Source organism: Verruconis gallopava, assembly GCF_000836295.1.
Source record: "Verruconis gallopava strain CBS 43764 unplaced genomic scaffold supercont1.4, whole genome shotgun sequence".
NCBI lineage: Eukaryota > Fungi > Ascomycota > Dothideomycetes > Venturiales > Sympoventuriaceae > Verruconis > Verruconis gallopava.
The window spans coordinates 1,105,603-1,124,471 of NW_015622140.1; the positions used below are offsets into that span (position 1 = coordinate 1,105,603).

The window sequence follows — 18,869 nt, forward strand, 5'->3', positions numbered from 1 at the left end:
GAGAGAGTGAGAAAGACACTGGCCTGCACTTCCTACAGCGTCTAGCATGCATTCGGAAGATTCCCTTGTCTGACCGAGAGACACACATCCTGTCGGGTTCTTGGGCTGGGATCTGCGCTGCGAGGTTGCTCCAGTCGCCCCGACTCCGCGTTCGCTTGAGGTACGGACGAATGATGCGCGCGAAGCGAGGGCGCTATCACCGAACCACCGAACGAGACGGTGTATGACATGCTTCTAGGATTCATGTACTATTCGAGACTCCCTTTATTTTTATGGTCAAGGCTGCGAATCTCTGTTCACAAGTGGAAGGTCTGAAATATAATATTCACGGCCTTCGGTGCACCGATGTTACGCAACACGTTTCTTTCCATACCCAAATCATGCTCGCCCGCCAGAAGAACCCGCTTGTTGGTATCGTCAAAGGTCGACCTAGTGCGACAACCATTCACGCCAAGTTTTTGAATCAGTCCCCTCAAGGTTTCCTCCACAAAGTTTTCCTTATCGTAGAAGGGAAGCTTCAAGACTTTGACGGATACTACTTGAAAGAGAGGTTGACGACGTGAGCCTGATATATCACACAAATGAGACACGGCCTTGGAATTCGTGATACAGACCAAGACTTAGAACGCTATTGGCAGATACCCAGTTTAAAGAGTTGACACAAATATCAATCCACGGAGGCCCTGGAGTACAGATCAGATGATATTGGTCGAGAAAGCTAAGGTGCGCCGCTGCATAACATTCAGCTTCGCGCACCAGGGCGCACAAATTGTGTGTCTAAAACTCGCCTTCAAAATGAGAGAGAAGACGCGGGCTCCTGGTGGGCACGTGAACCGAAGAAACGTTCCTGCAGAGACAAAAGTGATCCCACAGGCAGGAGGCTTGCACTATTAGTTGTACCAAGAAAAAGCGCAAAAGACAGAGTCGACGATGACGTGATGAAGGACAAGAGCTCACAGCGCGCAGCCTGGTTGAAAGCTATAAGGCGGACTGAAGCGAAAGTTGAGAGAATCTTGGGTAAGAGTGAAGGAACACGTTTGCCATGAGCAGGACAATCCTCGCATTCACGGCTGTATTTCCAATTCACATTCAATTCCCCAGCGATACCATCTTCAATTCGCGGACTATCCAAGGAGGCGTAGAAGACGATCCCCCAACGAGAGCTGAATCGATTTATCTTCTGCCTCCTCTCAGCTTTTGGGTTTAAGTCGACCTCTCGGGTTGGTCTACAGTGGTATGAATTGCCCGCTAGATGTAGCGAACATGTTTTAGGTTCTTTTTGCGAACAGTCTCTCCCGCTGATCATTACTATGTACGTCCCTGAGTACGCTTTTAATACACTGACATCTTAGCTATGCTCCATTCAAAGGAATCTCTGCTTTGAGTGATTAAAGCAGCTATTTGTTATTGATGGTGTTTCTTCGCCAGGATATGGAAAAAAAAAGGTCCACACTATGATGGAAGATAAATCGAGAGCGTGTCGTATATCAACAACCAACTTATGTCCCGGAAGAAGAGAGGCTCTGTTGCTCAAGCCTATATACCGCGACAGAGCAAGTGGCTGTGGGAATCTATCGTCAAAGGATTAGCTTGTCCTATACGGAGTTGCCCCCACAAATGCTGCAAATCCACACTGTGATACAAGGAACGGGACTTTCGATCCAGAATACCTGGCTTCGCGCAAACGAACAATAAGTAACAATGGTGTAATCTACATTACATCAGCACCGAAATTGGACATGGTCTCAGAGCGTGGGTCCACAGAAATTGGGGAGTAGTAAACAAGGTGAACTTGATAGCGACAAAGGGGAAACCTTTGGCTCCAGCGGAGAGACGGCTGCAACTTTCGGATCGAGATCGCTGGTCATACAAGTGCCACGACCGAGCACTTCATCCACCAAATACAGGAGAAATATCGCATCGGAGCAGAGAGAAAGCACAACCGGCAGTCTAGGGTTAAGGACACAGAGCTGTTATATGGAGGTTCGGGCAAGGCAATTGTAAGCTTGAAAATCGGCAATGGCTTACTTAGTATAAGGGACGGCTGAAGTAAGAACTTATTCATCTATGTCCGAAGGATTGCCTGCCGAAACTTCAGCAGCACCCCGCAAGCTGGAGCGTTTGTGGGGCTCTGACCAATGAGACAGCTCGAATATCATGCCCCAGACCGCTCGAAGGCTTGGTAGCGTTTGCCCGAAAACACGACCGACATCATCTCGATGCGACTATATATTGGGTGTGTATCATCAGCTGGTGCGAGATCTAGAGCTTCAACGCACCGTTTAGATACATACATTGAAAGAAAAATTTTCTAGCCTCATCAAGCTCCAGCAATCTTCGAGGCTTTGCATGTCCCCCCTACGCTGATCACCTATATTCCCCTGCACACAATATTCTGTTCCATATCGATCGCACGTCTACGGATCTTCACTCGTCAGGATGGCTATTCTGGACTCACTACTGACGCCGTACACGGTGCTACTTTTACCTGCTTTATTCTACCTTGTGCCGTATTTTCAGAATTGGGGACTGCATGATATACCAGCTCCCTTTCCAGCTCAGTTTACGAATCTGTGGCTAATGCTACAGGCCCGTCGTGGCAAAAGATATCTAGCAGTCGACGAAGCCCACAAGAAATACGGCAAGCTTGTCAGAATTCAACCAAATCACGTGTCGGTTGCAGATGACAAGGCCATCCAGGCCATTTACGGTCACGGCAACGGTTTCTTAAAATCGTAAATAACCCAAGCCACATCATGTACCATTTGCTAATGTAATGCAGTGAATACTACGATGCTTTTGTTTCGATCAGGCGGGGTTTGTTCAACACTCGCGATCGAGCGGAGCATACCCGCAAACGCAAAACGGTGTCTCATACGTTTAGTGCAAAGTCTGTAGGCCAGTTCGAGCAATACATGCATCACAACCTCGAATTGTTTGAGACACAGTGGAGCAAGTTGTCTGAAAGTGCAAATGGAGGCTATGCTAAGATCGACGCCCTTAATTGGTTCAACTATCTCGCCTTCGATATCATCGGAGATCTTGCCTTCGGTGCTCCGTTTGGCATGCTTAAGAAAGGCAAAGACGAGGCTGAAATGAGAAGCTCGCCAGACGCCCCAGTAACGTATGTACCAGCTGTTGAAGTGCTGAACAGGAGAGGCGAAGTATCTGGGTATGTTCTTACATTGTGGTTAAAAGAAGCTCATGAACTGATGCAGAATACTCAGAACGATTGGCTGCTGGCCTGCAATCAAGCCTTACGCGAGGTTCCTACCGGACAAGTTTTTCCGTCAAGGTGTTCAAGCCGTCGAGAATCTCGCCGGTATTGCCATTGCTCGAGTCAAAGATCGCTTGGATAATCCCGACCGTGCCCGCAATCGGGTTGATCTCCTGGCTCGTCTGATGGAGGGCAAGGACGCGTCCGGAAACAAGCTGGGTCGCGAAGAACTTACTGCTGAAGCTCTGACGCAACTTATCGCCGGAAGCGACACGACTAGCAACACTTCATGCGCTCTGCTCTTCCACGTGCTCAAGAATCCCCACGTCATTCCGAAACTACAGGAAGAGCTCGACAATGCACTCCCGATCCAAGGCGTTCCCTCGTACGAGCAAATCAAGGATCTTCCTTACGTGGATGCTGTCATCAAAGAGACCATGCGCATTCACTCGACGTCTTCCCTTGGACTACCGCGTATCGTCGTTGGTGAAGGTATCACCTTGCAGAACCACTTCTTCCCGGCTGGCACCACTCTCTCCGTCCCCGCTTATACTATTCACCACTCGAAGGAAATTTGGGGCCCAGACGCAGATGAGTTCCGCCCGGAGCGATGGGCCAAGGACCGGTTGACAGACAGGCAAAAGGAAGCATTTATCCCATTCAGCTACGGCCCGAGATCGTGCGTTGGCCGCAACGTCGCGGAGATGGAGATGGCGCTCATCGTGAGCACCGTGTTCAGAAACTTCGAGTTTGAGCTGTACCAGGACACATTGGAAACGCGAGAGGGATTTTTGAGGAAGCCGCTGGAGTTGCAGGTCGGTGTCAGAAGAAGGAAGAACTAAGGGCGCATGATTGTAGTTGTGAAAGCATTAGTCTATGTGCTGGACGAAGCGAGTACGGGCTCATTCAAGTGGCGTTTTGTTTTAGATGGCTGGCTCTAGCAGATCTTGTATGGAAGTATGAATATATCGAAATATTGTACAATCAAATCTTGGATGTAGATGGACCAGATGAGTAGCTTGCCTCAAAGAGGCAGTCCTATTGTAAAGGGGGACAAAACCTGTCGGAATATGCTTGTGGGCGCTTGTTCTGCGCTCATTGTCCCTTTTCGACCTCGTTTTCAAGATCCTCCAGCAGCCTCGTCGTTGCCGCTAAGTTCTCTCTCAGCGCGCGCCGTATGTCCTCCTTTTCATCCTCAGATATTGCCATCATCTTGATATTCTCTTCGTTCGCAAATGTCGTTTGTTGAACTTCCAAATTTTTCTTGTGCAGCCTGATGTTTTCCAAGATTTTATCTCTAGCCTCCGAGAGGACGGAAGACTGTACAGATGTTGAAGGCACCCATTTGCCATCTGTCTGAAATTGCAATATAAGCTTCTTCGTGTTCGCTATGCACCAGTCCAGATCGGCTATCTGTGAATAGACTTGTCTATGTATGCTAGTGAGTAGCTCCAGGGCTTTTCTTTCCAAAATAATCTCCTCTGCTTCGTCGTTGCGCGCGTACGGAGGGAACTTGTCTGCTTCCCTGCGGGCAATCATGTTCCAAAGATACTCGGCTGTCTGTGCTTGTTTCGACCTTGCCGTGCTCAGCTCTTCCAGATGATCTTGCAAGATCTCGAGACCTGTCTGGGCCGAGGTCGGATTCCATTCATAGTCACGTTGAGGGGCGTAAATCTTTGTTCCGTCCTGCGTCTTCACGGCCATGTGAGGTTCTGATCCAGGTGGCAAGGGAAACGCTGTAAGCAATGAACTAGCAGTGGTAACGTTGTCCTCGTCAATTATGGCAATTGTCTCATCGTCGGATTCTTGATTGATTCCTCTGAGCAAAGACCACGGATTCGAATCTTGGTGTCTTGAGATACCTTGGCCCAACCCAGCTATGCTCTCATACAACCATTCATCTGGAGGCTTTCGAGTCCTCTCGGAGTATATTTGACTGCCTTTCAGACAAGCAATCTGATACTTCATCATAGCAGCACCGTTCAATTTCTTTTGCGCATTGTTAGACAATTGCGTTCCAAAGAAAGAGCCGGCGCTGAACGCGCCAAGCACTGAGAGGACGCCAGCCTTGGGGCCATTAGGCGCACGGCGGTATGCAAGTAGCCCAAGTACGGCAAGTCCTCCACAGATTACTGCAGTGGTTTCGGGTGTGTTCTCTTTGGTGAACTTGATATACTTCCGGGGTGGGAGCGTTTTGTTGTCGGCTTTGAGAATAGCCCGGATATCCTCAATACATCCCCGCCGTCCTCTTTCTTCTATTATGATATCAATTGGTATGGACGGGATTGTGCAGAGGCCAATTCCGTTCAAAACAGCCAAGCTGAGTGGCTTCCGACGAAGAGCTCGACTGAGATTTAATGCCACGCCGCCGATCGAACCAAGCAGGACAACTACTCCGCTGCCTGAAAGCAATCCTCGACCGTCAAACTGTGGAGGGTGGGCTGGAAAGGCCTCATGTTGGCCTTCCCATTCTCGTGGCAAAGTTAAGAATCCCATCTCGGCAGCAAAGTTCGTGTGTATAAGGCGAACTCAATAGGCAAGGGAGAAATGGTCATCTGCGAGCGGACATCGTAGCAACCACCGGGAATTCTATCGGCAGGATGGGTATCGGCTTGTAGCTGAAGGGTACTGTAAGAGGATGAGATATAGCTGATATGCTTCTCGAAGCGAGATGATCGAAAAGTCGATGGGGCAGGCTTGCCACAAAAACTCAGCTGTCTGTGTTCCGACCAAAGCTTCAGGCCACTACCGAAGCAGCTCGGGAGGCCGCCACAACTGTGCCAAGTCTCCGAAAATTCATTCTAGTGGCTGGAGTGGGTGCTCCAACGTCGGACGTAGCTGAGAAAATTCGATCCGTCGTCCATCGCGAGGGCATAAACCCTTCAAATAGCATTCTTGTTGCGACGCTTGTGTCTGGAGGTCATGTCGCGCAAGCGTAGCAGGCAACATGCCGAGAATGACAATAACATTGATGGATCTTCTGATTCTACCAAAGTCGATCTCGTAGCTCATGGCAATGCTTCGCCGAATGGGAATATGGATATACAAGGATCGGGCTCAAAACCTTCTAACGATGATAACTGGCAAGAAGTGCCAAGTCAAGGCAAGAAAAAGCGCAGAATCAACCCGGCCAAGGGCACCACAAACTATCCTTCCATTTATCATTCGCCTAATGCACGATTGCAAACGAATGTCAAGATAAGCGACCTGCAACATCTCATCCTATACATTCTTTCCGACGGACCAGCTCCACAGTGGGTTGCTATCAGACACCGTGATGCCATCAAGAAAGTCGTGGCCATTACTATTCCAGGTTTTGATCCCGACCTGTTCACTGGACGTACACCGCTTCTACGCGTGTCAGAGCAGCCAGCCAATATAGAAGCGGTTTCAACCAATTCCGCCTACTTTAAAGACTCTAACACGGCTTCACCAGCAGATGTGGACACAACTGACGCAAACCAAGAGCGAAAAGATGGAAGTGAATCGACACCAAAGCGAGTGCATCTATCACCTGATGATTACTATCCCAAAAAACTCGACGTGGCCATCTTGCCGGCCACTTTGAGGCCATTTGCTGACATGTTTACCCATATCTGGCCGGTCAAAGCTCCCGGAGATGACAAATATGCGAAAATCCACTCTCCTCTTCAGTCTATGCTCCTCACGCCGTTGCCCAAATCAAAGGACGAAAAAAAGAAGAAGGGACCGAGCTTGGCGAAGTCGAATGACTTCGTAGAAAAGCTCACGCCGATCACAGAATTCATTGCATCTGCACAAGAACTCGAGAGTAGCGACTACGTACTTCACCCAGCACTGTGCGAAACGGAAGCGGCGAAGGCTTCTCTCGTGGAGCTTCGACGTAGCACTATGCAATCGACTGAACATGGCTGGATCGATACCGCCACCGGTGCACGAGATGCGCCTGAGCAACAAGCCAGCGCGGATGATGTTACTGGTGGACGGCACGTCATTGCTATTGACTGCGAAATGTGCAAAACAGGCGACGAGCAGCTCGAACTCACTCGCATAAGTGTTCTGGACTGGGACGGAAACATCGTGCTTGATGAACTGGTCAAACCCGAAGCTCCTATCACCGATTATCTCACGCAATATTCCGGTATCACGGAGGAAATGTTAGCTCCGGTAACGACTCGCCTCACGGACATACAGAAGAGACTTCAAGAGGTTATCAAGCCATCGACGATTATTATCGGGCATTCGCTCGATGGGGACTTCAAGGCGCTGCGCATGACACATCCTCATATAGTAGACACAGCCATCATTTACCCTCACCCAAGAGGCCCACCGCTCAAGAGCAGCCTGAAATGGTTGGCGCAGAAGTATTTGGGTCGCGAGATTCAGAAAAGTCACGGAACGACGGGGCACGACAGCGTTGAGGACGCAAAAGCCGTGCTCGACCTAGTGAAGCAAAAATGTCAGAAAGGCCACAGTTGGGGCACGAATGAGGCAAGCAGCGAGTCGATTTTCAACCGAATCAAGAGGTCGCCGGTCCCAAAGATATTTCGAAAGAACCCGGGCGAAGAGGAATTCCGGTCCAGCGCGGTGGTCGATTGGGGTAACCCTACTCGTGGGCTCGGGGCAAATGCCGATGTCATCCGAGGCTGTGAGAACGATTCCGAAGTTGCAGAGCAAGTCAAGAGACTCCTTGTCTCAGATGACAATGAAGCTGCGACAAAAGGCGTCGATTTCATATGGGCCCGGTTTCGAGAGGTGGAGGCGGTGCGCGGATGGTGGGAAAAGTCAAAGACGAGCGACAACAACGAGATGCGCCAGCAAGCCTTGGCGAGGTACTCGTTGACGGAGGAAGAGGTCAGGGCAGCTCAGCCAAATTTGCAAGCGCTATCTCAGGCGGTGGCCAACACAGTGAAGCACCTTTCAGCCATCTACGAGGCGCTGCCGCCGTGCACGGCATTCATTGTTTACAGTGGCCATGGCGATCCACGAGAGGTTTTTCGGATGCAAGCACTCCACCAACAGTTCAGAGACGAATACCGAACTAAGAAATGGGATCAGCTGAGCGTGAAGTGGACCGATGTCGAGGAGCAGCAGATGCGTAGAGCATGTAAGAAGGCCCGGGAAGGTCTTGGCTTTATCACTGTAAAATAATGATTTTTGGGATAGATTGCATTGTGTCTTGAGCATTCTGAGCAAAGCAGGGCAGTGCAGAGCAGTGCAGGGCGATCGCGAAACGCGGCTAGTTCGTGGCGCAAGCGCGATCTGTACGTTGGCAAAATGTGTCATGAATACAGTCCACTTTCGACCCTGTAAAAAAGCAAATTTAATTTTTTTTTAAAAAGGGAAAAGGAAAAAGGAAAACGTAAAAGGTTAAAAAATCCCCCGAGAGCGATCGGAAATATGGTGCGTAAAAGGAAGATTGAAACAAACTTCCTACTGTTGTTTCGTATGCTGAAACAGCATGGCATAAAGTAGGCGGTCCCTTCACCATGATTTGCATTGACGCCAGGTAGATAAATCACTAGCGCGTGATGTATTATACTACATTATGCGTGGTCAGACAGCCGGACAAGTCGGGTCCAGGGATGCATGGGAGACCCGAGTCATCAAGTTTTTGAGACAATGAGTTTGATTGAGTCTAACGACGCGAGGGAGATTGGAAGGTAGGGGGAGTGGAAGAGGTTCTTGCCGTGCAAATAATGAGGAAAAGAGAGAGAGAGAGAGAGAGAGAGAGTGTGTGTGTGTGTGTGTGTGAGATAGGAAGAGAGTAGAAGAGGCGTACAGCGGACGAGGGAGAGGGAGATACAGAGAGAGGGTATATGTCGTGTGATATGCATGCGCGCTTTTTTGTCTAAGACAGACAGAGCGAGAAAGTTAGAGGGAAAGAGAGATGGCGTGTGTGCGTGTGATTGATCGACGTGTGGGGCTGATTAATACTGAGCATGTTTAGGAAATAGCTTAGTGAGTTCAGTTAGCGCGCGACATAATATTGGGGCGGGCGCTGATTACGATAAAGAACAGAAACTAGACAGATTAGCAGCGCCGGACGGAGCACCGTGAAGCGCCACGGGGCCACCAGTTGTTGTACACAGCACAGGTTCGTTGATCGTCCACGACGGCTTGCGGTCATTCTTGTCGATGGCGTGGTCGACGACGAGAGTTGCTTGTTGCGTGTGCTGTCCATGGTGCTGAGCCCTGCAGCGCGCTCAGTCGGGAAGGGGCACGAGAACAAAGGGAAAGTGCGAGCCACCAAAAGTAGAGCGACAGGTAAGATAATGGATTGGCAGGTGGTATCGTGCGTTACCTTACAGGAAAGAACACGCTGCTGACAGCAGCAGCAACGAGGACGACAAGCACGATCACTCTTTCCTCCTTGTGATTACAGTACGGTATCGTCATTAGCGCCATTACCGTGGTCATGATCACGATCGTTATCATTCTACTGCGACGATTGTTATTCGCATTATCCTCGTCACCGTCATGGTTATTATTGCTGCTATTGTTATTGTTTTTTTATTGTCATCGTTTTTATCGAGGTTGCCGTCGTCGTCCTCATTCGTCACATTTTGTTCCCGACATCACACATCCGAACGTTCAACAAAAAAAAAATACCCATTTTTGCCCCCAGGACGCGATCCCTTATTTGTGAAACTCTACTAATCCATTCACGAGCCAAACTCTATCTTATCCTTTGCGCTAACCGCAACGGGGGCTAGCTCATTTCGTTTCGACAAATAGTCTGACACTATCTTTGGTTATTTGGTTTTCCTCGAATAATATATCCTCCGTCTAAACCTGCGTTCTGCAACCTAACTGCTGTGGGTCCCAGAAGTCATGATCTTGCTGCATTCGCGGACTCTCGCTTGACTTTTTGTTGCTCACCTTTTCCACTCTGGCATCGAGACGAACAGAGTTCAGCTGCGAGGATGGCGATGGTGGAGGCGCCCGCTGCAGACCAGCATCATTTTCATCGTCCACATCCTCAACATCACCATCTGTCCGCCTCGACGGGGGATAGCGGCGCGCTGGTCAAGTCCGACGCTGCCTTGGAGTCAGCCGCCACCACCACCGCAACCGCAAACACAACCGGGATGGGCGAGGCCAAGGGCGACGGCGACGCCGTCAATGGTTGTGTCGCCCAGCGCTCCACGGTCGCCAGTTGCAAGGCATGCGATGCCAACTTTGCTCACTTTGACAACGCCTGGCTGCGCATCACCGTGAGTATTTTTCCCTTCCGGTCCTTTCTCTTTAATCACGTTTTCGCTGGGACAAGGTTGCGCCCTTTCTCTGTTGGATTCTGGCCGTGGTTCTTGTTCTTGTTGCTGTTGCCATTGTTATTTTCCGTTTCCTTCGCTTCCTGTCCTGGTCGTCTCCTTGGCCTGCTTCATTGCTGACTCTTTTGTCTTCGCTTCGCAGGGGTCATACTACCTGCCCGCTCATCGGGGCTCGTACAGCATCACGGGGCTGCACGCGAAGGGAAAGGCTAAGCCGGCCGCCGAAACGAGTTCTCTCCATGGATGGTGAGTGAGCACCAAAAGCACATCATGAATCTTCCGTCTTTCCCATTGGTGATCTTTTTCCACTTCTTTTTCTCGTTTTTTTTTGTCCTGCGGCTTCTTCCTCTACTCCGACCACTGCTATGACAACTATTACGATCATCATCATCACGACTATTCTTCTTACTACTACCACCACCACCACCACCACCACCACCACGACGTCGACATCGCATACGGTTGTGAACTGTTGCGATGACCCATATTTTTGTCTTCGGCTTGTGGCGATTTTCTGCCGATTATTGTCATCATCAGTGTCATGCACATCGCCAATTTGCTGTACCTCACCCTCCCCCGATTAGCAGCCTTTCCTAGTCGCACGCGCTTATCTTCTTTTGGCCGCTCACCCATTTCCCATGACATCCACCAAAACGCATGCACGCCTGCCTAGTACATTGTGGCGCCCCAAGATTCGCCCTTTGCGGCAACCACATCCTTGTCGCGCAAATTACCTTCTGCTGTCCAGCAAAATGCTCATCTGCTATATCAACACCCCTATACGCACCATGCATTCTCATTCGTCCACTTTTACATCATTTTCGACCTTTGTCATTTCGACTTGGGATGGCTCAAGCGTGCCAAAGCTGACTCTAATTGCCAAAGCATCATCCAACCACTCGTATGCAATAACTGCGATGACACGCTCGCCATCACTTGCATAAAGGCACCCGACAGCAAGAGTGCATATGTGTAAGTACTTTTATCTCTTACCTTTCCGCCCTCCGTCTGCTTTGTGTTTCCGTACACAATGGCACTGTACGCCAGGCCACCTGCTGCCTTGCCCTGGCCTGTCTTGCCTTCCCCTTGCCATACACCTGGCGAACGCAACTTTGCTAATGGCAACCTGCTTGATAGAGACCGGGAGTTTATAAAGCTTCCGAAAATTCAGTTACGTTCTGAGGCAAGCGGTAAACCGGTTGAAGCAGTGATTGAAGACGATCACCAAGCGGAATCACCAAGCCATCCCGCCTCAGAAGCTCCAAAAATGGACCGCTCGAGAGAAGTGGCTGGCACAGCGACTGCTATTACCGTACAAAAGCCTTCACTTCCGTCCATGTCCGTCCTGGGCCACAGGCCTCAAGAAGAACCCAGGCAAAATGACCTTCCCGCTGTGCGCACCGTTCCATCACAGCCGTTGCAGCCAAAGCCTGTGGTGACGGAGCGAGTGGTACATCTGCCGCAGCAGCAGCAGCCTAACCCCACTGACCGAGGATCTTCACCCGCGAATGCTCATTTGAATGGTCAAACGCTGGCGAATCCTTCAACTGGCACAACCCATTATTCGCCAAGCGTATCGGCCAAGCTCGATCCACTCGACCGTCTCCAGGCGCAAATGAGCATCAATCGATCAACGCTGGAGTCGTGCACTCGAGATATCGCTCGGCTAGAAGGCGCCTTTCAGCAGTTGCGTAGCGAATTCCAGGAGACGGTGGAAGTCGTGAGACGAGAACTGCTTGCCGCTAGACAGCACATCGCAGCGGCCGCTCATCCCGAGCGCCTCGACGACCAAACGTTAGAGATATTCTCGACGACCCTAAGCCAAGCTGTTTCGAAGGCAAATGAAGTGGATGTCTTGAGAGTGCAATTCGAAGTTGTCAAGCGAAGACTGCAACGCTTGGAAGAAAGTAACACCAGCCCCACATCAGCAGCCAACCCCGACTATCTCCTGCATGCACGTCAGCAACCCGTACACCATGTTCCCGTCGCACATCATGGACCACAGACACAAATGCCTCAGGTGCGAACGTCGGAGCCTCCACGAGTACTGCCTTCGCACCCTCCTCAACCGGCAACCTATGTCTCTGACCAGTCACATCGTCCCCAGTATGCAGAACAAGAAAAGGCGGTGGCTTCTGCTGCTGCTACCCCTCCTAGCTGGATCTCTATAAACACGGGACTGAAGAGGGGCCCCCCCGGTGCCGCGGATGGACATGGAGACGCTGCCAATACGCCCATCGGATCGCCAAAACGAGCGAAGCTTGCCCCGCTCGAACCACGATATGCGTATGAGGCACAGGCTGGTAGTACGCCCGCCGCCCGATATGAGCGCATGGACACAGATGAGTCCATCACTACGCCACAAAACTACCGCAATGCTTCGCACGACAGCTATCCTGACACTACGAATCCCTCTACTCTTGCACCTTCTTCTACTCAAGAAGGTGGATCCGAGGATATTTGGCACACTTCATACCAACGTACACTGTCTGGTGTGGGACACAGCATAAGTCCACGAGGTCGAGGACGCGGCCGAGGACGTGGTGGCCGCCCAAGAAAGAGCATGCCACTGGAGCCACACATCTCGGGAACGCCAGAATCGGAGAAGGAAGGCTGGGCAGGTTCGCAAGCTGAATCCGATGGATTCTACCGCGGTGGAGCTAGCCGTCAAAGCTCCGGTAGTGGTCCTACTATGGCTCCTTCCCCCGTTCAGAACTTTGATCCCTACAGCCACACCAAGCGTTCAAGGACCAAACCTGTCCGCAATGCTGACGGCATTCTTATTCGAAAAGACGGTCGCCCGGACATGCGGTCCCAGAGCAGCGCGGCCAATCTTCGCAAAGTTCACGCAAAGAAGGAAGAGGAAAAACGGGAAGCTGCCGCAGGCGTTTCAGCCTCGGGTCGGGCAGGGGACGCTAGCGCGGCTGCAGAGAGCCCTGCGAGCACAGCCAGCCATGATGTGGAGGCCGGCAACACGCAGGAACGGGCGGATCATATCCTCAAGCATATGTTTCCGAAGGGTGTAGAACAGGAGAGAGCTCGGCTGGACACTGCACAGCGGTACTTTCCGTCCGACCACAGCCAGACGGGCACAGGTGCTTCAACACCTGTTGATCGTGCTGCGACGGAAAGCGAGCATGCAGACAGTGTCGAACCTGAAAAGTCTCGAGACGACACTCCTCAGCAGCAGGATGAGACCAAGGAAGATGGTTCACCCAATGCTGTGGATGTTGCGAAATCGACTGTTGCTGAAAGCGTTGCACCAGCGCCGTCTGCAGAAAGTCAAAGGGCCGATGAAATTGCGCCAACCTCCACCACTCAATCAACATAGTCAACTCTTCATGTTCTTCCGCGGGGCACAACATTCTTATGATACTTTGAAACCGTTTTATTGGTGCACATGTCAGGGCGGAATAGTCTAGGGCTGTTTTAACTTTTCTTTGGCATGGCTAGAGCAAAGGTCAGCTCGCCAATGTGATAGGTGCTCATTATACCCCCCCGATCCATTAGATTACCTAGCCAGTAATGTTGAATCGTCATACGTCTCTTATATTGTTGTGAATACGGGCAACAGATTGGTTTAGTAATTTTTTCTGTTAGATTTTTTTGACGTTGCATGTCGTCAGATTCATAGCCGGCTTCGCGTTGTTCGGAGAGGGATCAGCCGAAGTCGGAAGTTGTTCCCCCCTCCAAGCAAAAAGCTGAAGCTCTGATGTCACGCTGCGAGGAACGTTGTTTCCAGGATTATTCATACTCTTCAGCTCGTCAACGTCCAGGTCCTATCTCTATAGGCTCTAATCTGGCACGATGAAGAAGATCTCACTCGTGCGCACTTCACCAGAAACCCTCCGCTACTTGCGATCCGCCGTGGCTGCACAGTCGCGGGGGACAGTCGCATCAACGTCGTTGGTTTGCCATCAACCGCGCATCTCGCCAACGCAAGCAGTGGTTTGGCCATCATCGCTTCGATGCGCTGGATCGCAGGCGTGCAGCAGACGGCATTTTTCGCACACGAAGCGACGTTCGGATCTTCCGTCAAATGCTCGAACGCACTACGACTTTTTCCCGTCGACGTTGCCTGATGGTCCACCTCCCTCTGGCTCTTTCTCCGTGGACCTGAAGCAACTGCGAAACGAATTCCTCAAGCTCCAGGCAGCGGCTCACCCTGACCGGCACCCACCCGAACGCAAAGCCGCAGCCGAAGCGCTGTCTTCGCGCATCAACGAAGCCTACAAGACGTTGCAATCTCCATTGCTGCGGGCGCAGTACCTGCTGTCACTCAAGGGCGACAACTCGTCCACGGATGACGCGGCAAAACTGGGCGAGGGCGCTGATGATCAGACGCTGCTGATGGAGGTGCTCGAGCTGCGAGAACAGATCGAGGAGGCCGAGACGGAGGAGGAGATCCGCAAGATCAAGGAGGAGAACGACGTAAGGATCGCGGACAGTGTCAAGGTCCTGGAGGAGGCTTTCAAGAAGGACGACGTTGCAGAGGCGGCCAAGGAGGCAGTCAAGCTACGGTACTGGGTGAACATCGACGAAACCTTGCACGCGTGGGAGGAGGGAAAGCCAGCGCCTCATCTTCAGCATTAGATCAGATACAAGTAGATAGCGCTGCAGATTCACAATCAGGAGAGGGCTTCTGCGTCTCGATGTGCGAAGCTTCGAAGTCTGAATTCGTCTCTTGTGCGTGCAGCGAGGAGCGTGCTCGATTGGGAGTTTGCTTGTGATGGATCTTGTGTCTAATCTCATGCTAAGCCACCGCCCGTTTTCCTGGCTGTGAAGCATGGGTGCCTGGGGTTCTGCCTGTGCACGCCTGTCGGCGCTCCATCCCGTAGGAAGACGCGATTTCGTGATCGCGAAACAACGCGTGCGGTGCCAGACCTGGGCCTGCGAACATGCTTTGCGCAAAGGACCGTGCCAGTGATCAGTGCCGGGTCGTGGGCCGGTGACGGGAGCAATCCTCGCTGCTCTTGAGCGAAGGCGCGAGGCGGGCCTCTCAGACGGCGGTACGTGCCTCCACATGCCAGAGCGCGATTGTTGCATGCCACTGTTCACCCTGCAACAAAAAAGCATTTTCTTTATTTAGGGGACGCGGATGCTGCATTCGCTCGGCGGCCCATCGCGCTGTTCCCCTGCCAGCAGCTGCCGCCGGGCTCCACCAGCGAAATCCACGAGCAGGGCGTTTTGCCACAGGACACACCACGCGCGCCACCGACGGGCAGCAAAACCAGTCGAGAGCGCGCCGCGTGAAAATGCGAGCTGTCCTGTCTTCGACCCGCGATGCCAAACATTCTCGTTCACAGCGGGCGGCCGGAAAAAGGTAGGCCGCACGCGCGTACAAACACGGAGGGGAGAGAGAGAGAGAGAGAGAGAGATATGAAAAGGAGGGCCAAGGGCCAAGGCCTAGCGGTTGTTTAAGGACGACCGCCCGTTGGACTCGGCGGTGGCCCTGCTGGCCGGTGGCGTGGTCTCCTTCATCGCTTTGCTAAGAGCAAATGACCCGCCGCACTGGTGGGCACCGACGATGTGCAATTATTGGCAAGGGTTTTAATTTCATAATGATCACAGGCTTCTGCGGCTTACCCCAGACTTTCTCTTTCCACCCGGCTTCCACTGCTTTCTGTCCCGTGGTAATTATAACTTGGCCCTTTCCCTTTTCACTCTCGACGTGCATCTCTCTCCCGTTCACCACCGACACCCCGACAACAACAACAACAACATCAAGAACGAACCTGCTTCGTCTTCGTCGTCGTTGCTCGCCTTCCCACCCTTAGGTGCTCGGTTGCTGCTGCCTCACGCTCGTTTGTTTGCCGTATAAAAAGTCGCTCGTTTACCCGGCCCCGTCTTCTCGACTCGTCTTCTCTTTAAGCATTTCTCAGTGCCAGCATCGGTCCAACCCCGGCTTGTATCGCTACTATCTCACGCCTGCCATCTCAAGTTCAACAGAAGAACCCACAATGAAGGCCATTTTCGCACTCTTCATTGCCGCCGCTGCGGCTCAGACGACCACATCCACGGCCTTGACGCCCCAGCAGAGCTGCCTCAACGCCTGCGCCCCCAGCGATGTCACCTGCCAGGCCATCTGCGTCGGCGTCCCCCACCCAGGCGATGCTCAGATGAACTCGACCACCCAGTGCGTCGCCCAGTGCGACCAGGGTGACGGCTCCGCTGCTGCCAGCGAGGCCTACGCCAAGTGCCGTGATGGCTGCATCTCCAGCTACATCATCCTGTCCGGCACCGCCGCTCCAGGTGGCAGCTACACCACGGCCGTTCCGCCAGGTGTCTCTACCACCGCTGCTGCCGCGGAGGCCTCCGGCTCCGCCGCTGGCTCCGCCGCCGCTACTGAGGCTTCCGGTACGTTCGCCACAGCAACTTTTCTTGTCCCCGTCTGCGAAGATGTCGCTTGTCTATATGATCCACCCTGGGACACGGTCACCGTCGAAGTCTACCCTTATCCGACACATGTGCTCGATCGGATTGATTACCCAGACTGCGACGGTACCGTCATCCTGTCGATGGGGGAACCCTTCACCTATCTACCTACCGGTACAGAAGGGCCGATGCCCGCTAGCCCAACCGGGTCGTGCACTCGAACTCTCGAGCTGCCACCTGCTTGTACGGGAAAGCCATCGTCCTCTTGCGTCGGCAGGCCCTTCCCTTCTTGGACCTCGACGACTCCCTCTCCGTGCACTGGACACCCGTCTTCCCCATGCAAAATCGGACCATCGGCTTCTTGGACTGTGAGACCTGGCCACCTGTCGAGCTGGACTCGGCCAACTGAATCTCGTCCCACCCGTGTGTTTGCTTCGTCGCACGTGTCTGTGAACATATCGACAGCTGTATCCGGTGTAACGTCAGCAAATGCCGTTCCAACCGGCAACAGTGGTCTGGGACTGCCTCCGGTAATGTCCAACGGCTCCAGCGTGGCGATTGGGATGCCGTTGCCCCCAAGCGCTCAGGTGCCAGGGGCAACGGTCCGCCCGATCGGTCTGCAAACCATGACACTGGAGCCTGCCCGTCCGTTCCCACGACCCGGAGACGCTGGTATTCGACCAGGTCCTACCGTGCCGCAGCAAACACACGCGTTGACAGACTCCCGGTCAATATCTCCGTCCAAAAACCAGAAGGGTTTCCGCTTTGATTCTTTCCCCTTTTGTATTGAATAATTTGCTAACGTGCCTGCGCAGCTACCGCTTCCCAGACTGGTACTTCTGCATCGGGTTCCGCCAGCGCCGCTTCGTCCACGTCGAAAAATGCTGGCAACTCATTGGCTTACGCACAGTACGGCGTCACAGGTGGCCTCACCGGCCTTTTCTTGGGCGCCTTCGCGCTGCTGTAGCTGGGTTCGCAGTGAGTTCGTTGTGTTGTGGAGGTATTTCGGGATTCTCACATGTTGAATGGATAATGTTTAAATTGCTTTTTGATTGATTGGTTAATTCATGGCGCATTTCCGACGAGTTTGAGCCTCTTGGGTTTGCGCTAGGCCATAGTTTGCATTCCCACTGTTGCTAGCATGGATAGTTAGCAAATCAATCTGAAAAAAAAAGCATTTTTTTTGTGTGTCTTGAGTCGTCGTCTGGATGTTTTTATTTGATTTTGTTTTCTATATCTCGCATATACTTCGTGGCTCGGACAATCAAGTTTCGGCCGCAATGTCAGGCTAAATCCAGCGTCCCGGCTATAGCTTGTAAGCAGGACAATACAGCATATCGCGAACATCAGACCGCTGCAACGACCTTACATATTTGCCCTAACGCTACACGCTGCATCTGGGGGGTTTTTTTTGCCTCTTCAAATCACCGAATGCTCGCTCCACCCATGCTATTGATCATTTCCTGATGCGCGTTACGGTCTCGTTGCGCCTCGCTTAGCGGCTGTATGCTCCTCAAATCACCCACCACATCCTTCGCCTTGCCAAAGTAGACTTCCTCTAAAAGAACGTCAGTCTTCAGTGACTGTGAAGCACACATCTCAAAGTGAGGAAGATGGACACTTACGCAGAAGATTGCGCATCTTGAGCTCCATATCCTCGACCAGCCTGCCAATGTTTGCCACATGGCTGTTGTCGTCCTCCACGGGCATGTCCTGCTCGACCTGGCGTACCATGTTGCCGCTCAAGTCCATGCTGCCCAAGGCGTCCGTCTCGCTGCCCAGGCTCAGGATCACCGTGCTCGTCAGCTTGTAGTGGGACACCCGCGCCTTGTCCTGCACCTCGAACACGTGTATGCTGTCCCAGCTGCCGGAGGACTTTGAGTTGGGGGCAACGCCTAGTCGCCGTGGACTTCTCGTCAGCAACGTGATTTCTTCACAGCGTAAGGAGACATGGCGTGGCGAATGCCGTATGCCACGGGGGAGGGGCGAGAAGAAAGGAGAGCGGATAACTGAGGAATGAGGGG

General features: G+C 52.3%; 7 protein-coding genes across 9 annotated transcripts in view; 5 read left to right on the forward strand and 2 right to left on the reverse strand.

The window, feature by feature from the left end:
• Positions 1-104: 104 nt before the first annotated feature.
• PV09_01843 lies at positions 105-4,309 on the forward strand. 2 transcript variants are annotated; one of them, XM_016354796.1, is made up of 4 exons: positions 105-2,049; positions 2,148-2,735; positions 2,783-3,172; positions 3,228-4,309. In XM_016354796.1, the coding sequence occupies exons 2-4, from the start codon at positions 2,440-2,442 to the stop codon at positions 4,057-4,059; spliced, it is 1,518 nt and encodes a 505-aa protein (XP_016217808.1). In that variant the 5' UTR covers positions 105-2,049; positions 2,148-2,439; the 3' UTR covers positions 4,060-4,309. The 2 variants fall into 2 exon arrangements, with proteins under 2 accessions (XP_016217808.1, XP_016217807.1); XM_016354795.1 differs by having other exon boundaries at positions 105-2,735.
• Positions 4,037-5,934, reverse strand: PV09_01844 (uncharacterized protein). Its single transcript, XM_016354797.1, has one exon. It carries the CDS (start codon positions 5,711-5,713, stop codon positions 4,313-4,315), a length of 1,401 nt encoding a protein of 466 aa, XP_016217809.1. The 5' UTR covers positions 5,714-5,934; the 3' UTR covers positions 4,037-4,312.
• Positions 5,935-6,051: 117 nt separating this feature from the next.
• Positions 6,052-8,515, forward strand: PV09_01845 (uncharacterized protein). The gene has a single exon (XM_016354798.1). It carries the CDS (start codon positions 6,140-6,142, stop codon positions 8,345-8,347), a length of 2,208 nt encoding a protein of 735 aa, XP_016217810.1. The 5' UTR covers positions 6,052-6,139; the 3' UTR covers positions 8,348-8,515.
• Positions 8,516-9,881: 1,366 nt separating this feature from the next.
• On the forward strand, positions 9,882-14,032 carry PV09_01846. 2 transcript variants are annotated; one of them, XM_016354799.1, is made up of 4 exons: positions 9,882-10,413; positions 10,613-10,716; positions 11,356-11,442; positions 11,608-14,032. In XM_016354799.1, the coding sequence occupies exons 1-4, from the start codon at positions 10,123-10,125 to the stop codon at positions 13,799-13,801; spliced, it is 2,676 nt and encodes an 891-aa protein (XP_016217811.1). In that variant the 5' UTR covers positions 9,882-10,122; the 3' UTR covers positions 13,802-14,032. The 2 variants fall into 2 exon arrangements, with proteins under 2 accessions (XP_016217811.1, XP_016217812.1); XM_016354800.1 differs by lacking the exons at positions 9,882-10,413; positions 10,613-10,716 and having other exon boundaries at positions 11,254-11,442.
• Positions 14,033-14,193: 161 nt separating this feature from the next.
• On the forward strand, positions 14,194-15,212 carry PV09_01847 (Fe-S protein assembly co-chaperone HscB). Its single transcript, XM_016354801.1, has one exon. The coding sequence runs from the start codon at positions 14,278-14,280 to the stop codon at positions 15,061-15,063; it is 786 nt and encodes a 261-aa protein (XP_016217813.1). The 5' UTR covers positions 14,194-14,277; the 3' UTR covers positions 15,064-15,212.
• An 826-nt stretch (positions 15,213-16,038) lies between these two features.
• On the forward strand, positions 16,039-18,216 carry PV09_01848 (uncharacterized protein). Its single transcript, XM_016354802.1, has 2 exons — positions 16,039-16,827; positions 17,661-18,216. Exons 1-2 carry the CDS (start codon positions 16,431-16,433, stop codon positions 17,810-17,812), a joined length of 549 nt encoding a protein of 182 aa, XP_016217814.1. The 5' UTR covers positions 16,039-16,430; the 3' UTR covers positions 17,813-18,216.
• The window catches only part of PV09_01849 (F-actin-capping protein subunit beta), a 1,619-nt gene continuing 772 nt past the window's right edge, over positions 18,023-18,869 (reverse strand). The window contains exons 2-3 of the mRNA XM_016354803.1: positions 18,471-18,740; positions 18,023-18,403 (exon numbers count right to left, since the gene is read on the reverse strand). Coding sequence (XP_016217815.1) covers positions 18,270-18,403; positions 18,471-18,740 — 404 coding nt within the window. The 3' untranslated portion in view covers positions 18,023-18,269. The remainder of the gene's footprint in view (positions 18,404-18,470; positions 18,741-18,869) is intronic.

What these genes read in the sequence shown, in the direction of transcription:
- PV09_01843 (XM_016354795.1), top strand. Translation starts at nt 2,440, where the DNA reads ATGGCTATTCTGGACTCACTACTGACGCCGTACACGGTGCTACTTTTA. An exon ending in GGCAACGGTTTCTTAAAATC is followed by an intron (nt 2,736 to 2,782) that starts GTAAATAACCCA and finishes AATGTAATGCAG; the next exon opens with TGAATACTACGATGCTTTTG. An exon ending in AGGAGAGGCGAAGTATCTGG is followed by an intron (nt 3,173 to 3,227) that starts GTATGTTCTTAC and finishes CAGAATACTCAG; the next exon opens with AACGATTGGCTGCTGGCCTG.
- PV09_01844 (XM_016354797.1), bottom strand. Translation starts at nt 5,713, where the DNA reads ATGGGATTCTTAACTTTGCCACGAGAATGGGAAGGCCAACATGAGGCC.
- PV09_01845 (XM_016354798.1), top strand. Translation starts at nt 6,140, where the DNA reads ATGTCGCGCAAGCGTAGCAGGCAACATGCCGAGAATGACAATAACATT.
- PV09_01846 (XM_016354799.1), top strand. Translation starts at nt 10,123, where the DNA reads ATGGCGATGGTGGAGGCGCCCGCTGCAGACCAGCATCATTTTCATCGT. An exon ending in ACGAGTTCTCTCCATGGATG is followed by an intron (nt 10,717 to 11,355) that starts GTGAGTGAGCAC and finishes TAATTGCCAAAG; the next exon opens with CATCATCCAACCACTCGTAT. An exon ending in GACAGCAAGAGTGCATATGT is followed by an intron (nt 11,443 to 11,607) that starts GTAAGTACTTTT and finishes CCTGCTTGATAG; the next exon opens with AGACCGGGAGTTTATAAAGC.
- PV09_01847 (XM_016354801.1), top strand. Translation starts at nt 14,278, where the DNA reads ATGAAGAAGATCTCACTCGTGCGCACTTCACCAGAAACCCTCCGCTAC.
- PV09_01848 (XM_016354802.1), top strand. Translation starts at nt 16,431, where the DNA reads ATGAAGGCCATTTTCGCACTCTTCATTGCCGCCGCTGCGGCTCAGACG. An exon ending in CGCCGCTACTGAGGCTTCCG is followed by an intron (nt 16,828 to 17,660) that starts GTACGTTCGCCA and finishes GTGCCTGCGCAG; the next exon opens with CTACCGCTTCCCAGACTGGT.